This window comes from Leptonotus elevatus, chromosome 3 (assembly GCF_054856555.1).
Source record: "Leptonotus elevatus isolate MCC_2025b chromosome 3, RoL_Lele_1.0, whole genome shotgun sequence".
In the NCBI taxonomy this organism is placed as follows: domain Eukaryota; kingdom Metazoa; phylum Chordata; class Actinopteri; order Syngnathiformes; family Syngnathidae; genus Leptonotus; species Leptonotus elevatus.
In genome coordinates this window covers 944,917-955,672 of record NC_141241.1, presented here as the reverse complement: position 1 = coordinate 955,672, position 10,756 = coordinate 944,917, and the positions used below count along the sequence as shown (strand labels likewise).

Below are 10,756 nucleotides of genomic sequence, written 5' to 3'. Positions count from 1 at the left end.
AAGCATGACTCAAAAACCTCTGAAGAGTGTTTTTTGTTTTTATTATCGTGTACATGTCCAGCATGAATTTGTTAAAACACTCAACTAGAGGTGAACATCACACACAACACTAATGTATAAAATCTTCAAAACAATTAATCAACTAATTGGAATGTTATTAACATACACACACAAAAACCAAATAAGACACAGACGATTGAATCGGGTCCCGGCGGTCACAAGAGGTGAGATGCTGACAACCATCGAGGATCTCCTGAGCGGGCGGCTAGCATAATGCGTCCCCCCCCCCCCCCCCAAAAAAAGTTGCGCCAACCATTTTGCTCGGAGGACAGCTGCGTTCAACACAGTGCGGTCGCGGGACGATTTCAGGACCTGGGACTGAACCAGGAAGTGGTTTTGATGTTGGCGTTACGGCGGAATTTGTTCTCGTGGCTTTCCGGCATTGACAGTCACAATCACGCCATCACAAGCAGCCTGCTAATCGCTAATCATAAGGACTCAAATTCCAGATCAAACGCACACACGCTTGCGGCGAGATCTCTTTTTTGCTGAGGCAGAAATTTGTGGGACATCTTTGTAATAACCAAGCAGCACTGTTGGGTTCAGTTTGCTGCGGTTCCAGAGGGATTTTAGTCCTGATTTCTATTCTGTGGCAGTTGTGAAGTATGATTTAGATGATTTAGATGTCACACCAGACACACGAAGCAAACCAAACAAGACTCAATCTTGTAACAAAAAGATGATCGGACGTCACGTTTCCACGTAGCGGTTTGGTTGGGTTCGATTTGGTTTCAATGGTGCGAATGATATCTTGCCTGATGGGCGTACCTTGGCGGACCAAAATGTCCCGCCTGGTGGAAATGAGAGGAAATCACAGTGCGACTGTGCAAAAAGCAAGTTTGGATTTTCTGTTCAGGGTTTGGCGAATCCATTTTTGCGAGATGTGTGATTCTTACAAGGCTTTTTTTTTGGGGGGGTTCCCATCAAGCCGCACAGTTGAGTTCAGTTCGGTATGGTTTCAGTGGTGCGCCATGTTTGAATTACTTCCTGTTATGATGGGTGAAAACGCAAGCCGGGATCAGGGTCTACCCGACTCAAACCGTGCTAAACTAAACCGTACTGCTTAGTGGACTACGCGCGGTTGCGCAACCTTGCGGGACAGCCCGAAGGGTTCCGTTATGGCTAAAACACAACCATTTTTGATGGATCTTGGACTCAGTGATTCGCTACGACAAATGACACCCTGCCTTACTGCTATGCTACGATGTCATGCTAACACATCCCACAGTGCTAGCACAAGCCTGATCTGGATGCACCAGACCCAAAGCCGCATTCTGCCAATCCAAACTGAACCACGAGGTGGACCTGGGACTAGATTTCGAGTGTATTTGCGCTATGACTGGCAAAGCGGAGACAGCTGAACGAGCATTCCAGTCAGATGGATTTCAGTTCGCTATACGGGACAAGTAGATCAAGGTCACCTGGCAGACTTTGCTGAGTCACTCTGCTCATCTGGCGTCGACTGATCATGTCTGGAGGTGAAAAGCAGGAAAGAAGAGACGCTGGGGCGGGAGGACGGGGGTCTGCTTTTAGCGCTGATTAGCTGCCACTGGGCGGGGGCGCCCCCCCCCCCCCCCAGCGTTGAAGACGGACAGATGACACCGTTTCTCGGCAACCGTCATTGACTGCTTCCTGCCAACGCAGCAACGTGTCCTGTTAGCGCTCCGACTGCTAGCATCTCTCATGTATGTGATAATACGGCACAAGCATATCAGAGCTTTTAATTGGCCAAAAGAAAAGGTAGGGAGGAATAATTGTTTTTTTCTTTTGTCAACACACCGATCCCGGATGATCCGGGGACGTTAGCTTGAGAAGCTAATAAGCAGGGGGTCGAGCGGGGGGGTCGTCCGTCAGTGCTCATACTGAAGCCTTTCAAGTTGGTAAACACAAAAAGTGTTTCCACTGAAAGCTCAGGTTTCCTCCGCAGCCAGCTGCTGCTTGGCTACACGGGGGAATTTGGGTCATGTGGCGCGTTGCCAGTTTGCCCCCCCCCCCCCCCCCCCCCTTTCCCACTAGCCTCCTTGCCTGAGATCTACAAACTGTGTTTGCCCCCCCTTCCTTCTTTCCTTGTCTCAAAAGGCAGGAAATTTGTTCTCTCCATGCATGTGTAACCTGAGCTGCTAAGCTAAGTTAAGCTAAGCTAAGCCACTCCGATCAAACTTCCCCCATTGAAGTTATGTTCTATGTTAGCGTGTAGCTTCACGTGGAACTGAAACACACACACACACACACACATCGTAAGGTGGTCATTCTGTCAGTACAAAAGTGCTAACGAGCACCGTTCTGCTGCACCTTTCGTACCTGTAGTGGCAATGAACGACCACTTGTGGTGAGTGCTAACGCTAACTACGCTGATAGCATGGCAAGAGGAAGCGCTAAGAAGACTCACAAGAGTTTGGATTTTGAACTTCCAGAAAATTTTGGCAAAGCAGTAATTCCACAAGTGAGTTTTACTTTTTCTTTTGGCAACAATTAATTAACAGGGACGGCAATGGGATAAAACGCGACGACAACAACGCAACCCGAAACGGAACCGCATCAGTTATGTTTTTGACATGAATTCAATTTAGATGACTTTCTATGATTCAAAATCAGAACACATTTGATGGATCTCACAATGAAATGTGACCAACTTTACAGATACCAAAAGTTCAAATATATAAATAACCAAAACCGACCTCTTAAAATCCAAATTCCTGCTTTGAACCAAAATGGCTGACTTCCTGTGTCTTTTCAGACCTTCATGCCTACCAAATTTGACGTTCCAAGTGGAACTGGTTTCAGGGGAGGATTGTTGAAAGGGTTCCGGGAGTTGCTGCTGAGCCAAAAGTACAATATGAGCCTGCGTCAACGAAACACGGTTTGAGGGACGAAAGAAGACATTTTTGTCTTTTGTTCTTGACACATAAAAGCGTGTTTGGGGTTCTCAGCATCCAAGGTCTCGGGTCAAGCGGGGGTCTGGTGGCGTGCGCGCACACACCTGCTGCTTTTTAATGAAGCGGATTAGCTGCCGTTCACATGAGATCCGGCCGGCCCACCCCGGACCGCCTCGCAGCCGCCGCGCCACCTTTTCAAATAAGCGCCTGCTGCAAAACGTCCATTAGAGGCCGAACGCTACATTAACCGAGTTGCACTTGTTTCAGTACGTCCTGTTTTAAACCCAAAGAGCCGAACGACCTTTGACCCCCCCAGTGGAGGCGACGGGTGGTCTTCCTGCGTGACTTTCCAACTCTCCGTTGTGTCTGAGAGGGAGAGACGCATAAAAGTTGAGACCGGCGCTTCCTTTTCGAGAGTGTTCACAGACGCGTTTTGACGTCCACCAAAGAAGGCAAAGAAAAGACGTGGAAGGCGGCGGGCGGGAAAGAAGCGGATCGTTGAGAATTTGGTTCTTATTTTGCCCAAACGCACTTTGAGCCAAAACGACCCCGTCTCTTTTCAGGTATGGCTTCTTGAGACTTTGCGCGGGTCTGCTCACCGTAGACATGTAACGCAACAAAAATATAAACGCAAAAATAACACTTGTTATTACTCTCATTTTTTTTTATGAGATGAACTCAAAGATCTAAAAGTTCTTTCACACCATTTCTCTCAAATATTGTTCACAAACCAGTGTACATCTGCGATAGTGAGCACTTCTCCTTTGCCGAGATAATCCATCCCACTTCACAGGTGTGCCATATCATATGGAAGGGATGGATTATCTCGGCAAAGGAGAAGTGCTCACTATCACAGATGTACACTGGTTTGTGAACAATATTTGAGAGAAATGGTGATATTGTGTATGTGGAATAAATTCATAAAAAAAAAAAAAATATGGGAGCAAAAACAAAAGTGTTGCGTTTATATTTTTGTTGACAGAGTTGTCAAATCCAGGTCCAGAAAGTAAAAACCCTGCCACAGTTTGGCTTTAGCCCCTTGTGCTAGCTAGCTAGCTAGCTCCCTAGCAGGTAACCAAGCACCCGGGGAGCTCGCTAGCTAGCCAGCTAGCACAAGGGGCTAAAGCCAAACTGTGGCAGGGTTTTTACTTTCTGGACCAGGATTTGACAACTCTGTTGAGTTTATTTCAGATGAAAGAAGGGGGGGGGGGGGAGACTTTTAAAGCAAAGATGCTGCCAGGCTGCCTCTGAATGTAAAGTGAGTGTACCGTGGTGAGAGGCAAGAAGATGGCTTGGACAGCCAGGACGAGAGCGGGCTTCCTGGTTTCGAAATCAATCAATCAATAATTAAAGAAAAGAAAAGAAAAACAACAAAGTCACACCCAGTGAACACAAACAATGTGCAAACTTGTCTGGTATAAATAGACTACAGTTGATGCACCGTGGGGGCGGGGCTAGGGGAGGGCACTCGACGAGTTTTCCTTGATGGATCGATCAATCGGTGAAATGGATGTCAAACTATCACTTATATGGCCGACGGAGGCAACATCGTGTTTCTTGCTAAATGGGGTTTTCACTATTCACATTCGGTATGTGTAGAAGACGTCTTTCCAGTCTTAAAGGCCCTCTGAGGGAAAAAACACAATTATGATGTTGCCCAGGAAAATGAGTTTGACGCCGATTGCGAGGAATCGACAATCAATCTGACGCGATCCATCAGCTGATTGCAATGTCCATCCCGCATGGATCGGTTACCACCATTTTTTTCCCCTCTTCTTTTTAGGATCTGTTACCAGCTGTTTCAATGACTTGCGGGAGGCTCTGCTGAGGGTCTGTCCCGGGTTCAGCGTCCCCCACGTGGAGTTGGGGCTTCAAACCCAATCCTGCAGCGAGCGCTTGCAATGCACCAGAAGCCTCGGCGTCCCCTTGCTCTGAAGGGTGTTGATGATGGCGTAGATTAGGCCCAGGATGCACAGCACCAGAACCAGGGGGATGGTCACCATCAGGATGTTCATGGTCCTCTCCTGGCTGTCGTCCACCTTCAGAACCACGTCCACCTCGTTGGCGTCCTCCTCGCGAGTCTCGCGCTCGTCCTCCTCGGCACCCGTGTCCCCGTCCGTCCCGCCGTCGCCGCCTCGGCCCTCCTCGTCCTTGCCGTCCACTTCGTTGTCGTCGCCCCCGCCGTCCGGGCTGAGCGGCGGCTGGTTGACGTTGGGGTATTTGTCGTTGGGGTCGGTCTCGGGGGGGTCCAGGTCCACGCTGCAGCCCATGAAGTCGCGCAAGATGGACTTGGGGTAGCCCGGCTCGCTCTTCATGCGGTGGTTGTCAAACTTCCAGTATTTGGAGCCCTTGTAGAAGTACGTGTACGCTGGCGGGGACAAGACACGGAATAAGACCACAGTGTTATGATTTTTCTGATTAGCTTAGCTTAGCTTGAAGCTTACTTATTTTAATTAACCACTTGTCAACAGACTTGGATAATAAACATAATGAGTAATAACAAAGGCAAAAATTTGAGAATGTTAAAACTTTTTTGTTGTTGTTGCTGTGACTTTGCCTTAATTAGCTAATAAAGTGTAAACATTGTTGGATAATGATAGTAATGCTTTGAGCATCTTGGACCATAAACAAAGGTAGTCCAGAATCCAAAAAAAAAGCCCAAAAAAAGAAAGAAAATAAAGTTTGGCTTTAGCCCCTGATGCTAGCTCCCTAGCAGATAAACAAGCACCATGGAAGCTAGCTAGCTAGCACCTGGGGCTAAAGACAAACTGTGGCAGGGTTTTTACTTTTTGGACCTGGATTTGCCACTTCTGACGATAAAGACCTAATTTTGTGACATGGCTTCAACGACATTTAAAATTTTAAAAAGCTTATCGCCAAGGCTGGCTTAGCACAAAAAAAAAAAATCGGCCCTAGCATTTTGACTTATCCCTGCCAGCTCGGCCCAGCCCGACTCTTGCCTAACATGTAGTTCTGCCGCTGATGTTCATTGGTGACGTTTCAATTTGCTAACTATATTAGAAATTTATGAATTAACCGGTCCCTCTAAATTGTGGGCTAGTCTCGTTGGGTAAAATGTAGGAAAATAATAATTTAAAAGCACTGGATCGGCCCCAAAAGAGGCCATCCCATCGGGCATCTGCCCTGAACGCCAGATGGCCAGTCCAGCCTTGCTTATCACCATAACTTTGTTTTTAATTATGCGGTTGTCGACAAACTTTATGTTGACATAATGTCTTGAGCATGTTTGACAATAAAGTTGGGGACGTGACTTTCAGCTTGTCGATATTGCTTTGCTTTACCTGTTGTCGACAAACTTGAGTAAAGAAAGCAATGTTTGGAGCACGGCGGACAATCAAGGCCGAATTTAATGAGCTGACTTTAACGATATTTAACGCTGACCTTTCTTACTCAGTTTTACAGAAACCTGTATTATACATCTGTTGTTTTTTTTCTGCGCTTTAACTCTTGTTAGAAAAGGAAAATAGTACCAAACACTGAACAATTGGCTTGACTTTTTTGGTTCGCAGCAGTGTGTGTGGATTTGAAAATTCCCATTCCCTTCTGACAATTGAGCGGCCACGCCCACATTCTTTTTTAAGCCACGCCCACATTCTTTGTTTCAGCTCCGCCTACCTTTCAATCACATCAATCTCACTTCCACTCTGCTCGTCTTTTCCTCGTCTGTGCTAATCTGCACTCACCTCCATCGTCACTGAGGAAGGCCCCCTTGGGAGCGGAGGGTACGGAAGACCCCCACACGCTGACGGGCTTCGGGTAGCCTCTGTCCGCCGACCGCGACTGTTCGTTGAAACGCCAATACCTGCCAGCCGCGACAAGAAGTCCTTATTTAGAGTCAAGCCTTCATTCGTTCCTTTTTTGTTTCAACGCTTTAGCCTTTTTTCGCAGCGAGATCCTGCAAAAATTGCCACATCAGAGTCGTAAGCCGCATACAAAATGGCGACTTTCATTGCATTATAATCCGCAAGTAAAAGCTTAAAATCCAAATCCCCAAATATGCCTCAAAAGTCACACAAAAAAACGGCTATGAAATTCAAACTCGACAGCAACGCTGATGCTTTGAATTTAGGGAGCAAAAAACTTCAAGCTCAAAAATCTTCATCTTAATAAATACTTATTTTTAGGACAAATGTGTCTTAATAGTCTCTTGTTTTTTTTCTACGGCAAAACTTCCGCGTGGCCTCGTCCCAACTGAACCGTGTGACTTCAAATCCCGGATCCTTCAAGCCCAATGCTACAAAGCTTAGCATGAAGCAAGCATGTGTATTGTTTTTTTAAACAGTGACTCCATTTCCATAAAAGGACAAAATACTACTGTTTCTTATCAGTACGCTCAAAAGTTCCGTTTTTTTTTTTTTGTACAATACATTCTTGACTCCTTGCAGTTATAGGAACATAAGGCGTTACTTTAAAGAGCTGGAAAATGTCCAATGACTTTTGAGTCCACTAATTATGCGTATTAGCGTAGAAAGGGTTCCGTTGTATTACCAGTCTCCCTGAAAGAGGTACGTGTATCCGGAGGGCTCCCACCAGATGGCCGCGTCGATGCGGTCGTAGGGAACGTCGTGGCCGTAGTGCCCCAACTCCAGGGGGTAACCTTGCTCCAGGTTGGCCTCCCGGAACAGCCAGAATCGGTTTTCTGGAGGAACGACAAGAAGAAGAGCCGCATTGAGCCTTCGCAATATGAGGGAGGGAGGCTCGAGTCACATGACTTGACTCGAGTTAGCGCCGCCCATAGCAGCGCTTGGGACTTGGCTAAAAAAGACTCGACTTGACTTTGAATTGGCATTCGTGAAACCTGACTTGAGAAGTGTTGCCAGTGTAGTTGAAAATACGAATTTTCAGTCAAATATGCTGCACCACGTAACCGACATTTATTTACACTTTAGCTCGCCAATAGCTGGTCAAAAGTCAACTGCATGTCATGTCAGTTACAAGTTTGTCATGTTTGGGTTTCGTGAAGGTTGTTAATTATGGGTGTTTTTGTCTGTTGTTGTTGTTGCTTTTGTCTTGTGTTCCTGGTTTCTTCCCATGTCTCGTTATGTCTAACCACGTCCACCTGTGTGCGACCAATCAGTGTTGCCCCAGGTGTGTCTCGTTAGTGTTGATGTATTTAGTTCGGTTGCGTTTGTGCTGTCAGTACGGGAGCATGTCCTATGTTACATGTGGAAGTTCGTGCGTCTCGTCTTTTATTATTTTTATTTTTATTTTTTTTATTTTTATTTTTATTTTTTTTTCTTCTTCTAAGAGCTCAGTATTGTTCATTCGGAAAGGTCATCATCATTGCTCTTTTATTTTTTATTTTTTTATTTTTTTTTGTGTGTGTGTGTGTGTGGGTGAGTATGCGTATGTGCGTGCGTGCGTGCGTGCGTGCGTGCGTGCGTGCGTGCGTGCGTGCGTGCGTGTATTTGTTAGCTCACCAGAAAACCTATTAGAAAAAATCTAGTGTCTCGTCTTTGTATCAGCCAAGTCTTCTTCGTCTTCAGCGCCAAAACACCGTCATCGTCCTCGTTCAGCCAGTCTGCTCTCGTCCCGCCCAGTCATTTTTTGTCTGCTCACCTTTCCCACTATGTGTTATTAAAGTTCCTCTTCTTGCACTTGCTTCCCCGCATTTGGGACCACCATCCTTCCGCCAGTCGCGTACATTATGACAGTTTATTTGCAAAGATAAAATAGACAATCAAGAGGCTGGTTTGCCACCATTAAAAATAACGCAACCTGCTTGAAATTTCGTGCGGACTCAACTTGACTCGTTTGACGTTCTGCCACAAGCATTTTGGACTTGCTTGTAATTGTGACCGTTATTAGCTGAGACGCACTCGTGACTCGCACGTATGTAACGTCATGACAATTACACATGATTCTGACCACACGCGTGTAAAGGATATGATTGGCATCGCCGCATTGCAATTAGCGCGTCTGACGTCAGCTCTCACTGCTTTATTGTTTCTGAGACGGGGGATTCCCCCCCATTCCGCTTGGCACAATTACGTCCCCCCCCCTCACTCCCTCCCCTTTCGAAGTCGAAGCCCAACACTCGGCATCTGGACGCAACTTGAGCTTGATGTCGTGGTTGTGGAGGTGAGATCCCAAAACGCGGTCACGTTCACTGAGCAAATGGCTTGATTTCTCCCTGGTGGATAACTTGACCTCTTTAGGTCATTCACTGGGGGGGGCGGAGCTACAAATAAGCCAAGTTAGTGCTATTGTACACAACGAGAGAATGGCAGTCCAAATATCCAGTCCGTCGTTTTTAAGCAACAGACAGACTCCACTTTGTGAAATATTCTGAGAGCTAATCAAGAGAAAACATTTATTTAATGGGGAAAATCCAACCGTTTTTTTTATCCATCTCAGAGGTCGGCCATTTTGCCGCTTGCTGTCGACTGAAGATGACATCAATGTTGCTCAGGTCTCAGATAACAACCAATCACAGCTCAGCTTCAAAAAAAAACAGGTGAACTGTGATTGCTCGTTGCCTGAGCCCTGACCAACTGTGATGTCATCTTCAGTCGACAGCGGCAAAATGGCCGACCCTTGAGATGGACAAAAACAGCTGGATTTTTCTGCATAATTCATATTCCACAAATGCCATATGAATCAGAATGTCGTGTTTAGACTAGTGAAGTCATAGTATTGTCAACAAATGTTTAAGGTTCCACTTGAAGTACTACGATACTTTTTTTTTTTTTAATACTCATTCTCAAGCTCTGCCAGCTTTGGCGTGCGTCCGAGTGTCACACTGGGAGGTTTGCCTATGACATCACCCCCCCCCCCCCCTCTTCCTTCTCCCCCACGGTCCAAACTTGAGCTGCATCAAAGCCTCCCGCTCGGACAAACTGGCTGCAGGGCTGTAAAAAGACAAGCTGCTCTCGGGGACTCGCCGTATAAATAACGAGCCGCACTCAGGCAGATTTATGACGAATGCATTACATGTGGCGGGGGGGGGGGCGTGGTCCTTATGTCTTCAAGATCCACAATCTGTTATACATTTCATGTACCTGTATTATACAGGTATGTAGATGTATATATTGTGTCTGGCCATCTGGCGATTTCGGTGATCTTCCTGCATGTGTTCCATATCATAGGACAGAGCATGAGTGGTTCACAAAATGGCGTCCGCGAAGAAATAAGATTGGGGTCCGCAAAAATAATTTGCAATAAATGATTATGTTAAAGAGGTGCCAATGACTCCTCCCCCTTACCTTAGTTTAGTTGAATGTTTTCCCATGGCGTCTATTTTTGGCGGGACATGGCATCAAACATGATGACCACTTTGAGTATTTTTTTTAGAAAGAACAATTCGCCCCTGGTTCCGGTTTCAACACAAAATTGGGTGGACATGTATGTCGCAACAGGACCCATGGAAAAGTGTCAAGGACCCAAGCCCTGAAATTGAAAAGGAATTCAACCGTTTTGGTTTGAAACGAAAACGTCCGAAAACCTTTCATGGGAAGTTGCCAAGCTTTTTGCATTCGCCATTTCGTGTGGATTGAGCGTCAAACATTTCACGTGCAAGTTAACCTTCAACATTTCTTGACAATAACATGTTCTATGCGACCTCACTAGTCTAAACATGGCATTCTGATTAATGTGACATTTTCCGAATACGAGTTATGAAGTCAAATCCAGCCATTTTTCGTCTATCTCAGCGGGCGGCCATTTTGCCACTTGCTATTGACTGAAGATGACATCAATGTTACTCAGAGCTCAGGCAACAACCAATCAGAGCTCACCTGTTTTCTTGAAGCTGCGCTGTGATTGGTTGTTACCTGATTCAATTCCGGTCTGTCTGTGCG

The 10,756-nt window shown here is 46.2% G+C and overlaps 1 protein-coding gene across 2 annotated transcripts in view; it reads right to left on the bottom strand.

Annotated features, from left to right (window-relative positions):
* Positions 1-4,096: 4,096 nt before the first annotated feature.
* LOC147176587 (matrix metalloproteinase-15-like) overlaps positions 4,097-10,756 on the bottom strand; it is a 33,944-nt gene continuing 27,284 nt past the window's right edge. For both annotated transcript variants that reach the window (XM_086070881.1, XM_086070882.1), the window contains 3 exons: positions 7,446-7,596; positions 6,641-6,759; positions 4,097-5,304 (listed from right to left, as the gene is read on the bottom strand). In XM_086070881.1, the coding sequence (XP_085927007.1) occupies positions 4,808-5,304; positions 6,641-6,759; positions 7,446-7,596 (767 nt within the window). In that variant the 3' untranslated portion in view covers positions 4,097-4,807. The remainder of the gene's footprint in view (positions 5,305-6,640; positions 6,760-7,445; positions 7,597-10,756) is intronic.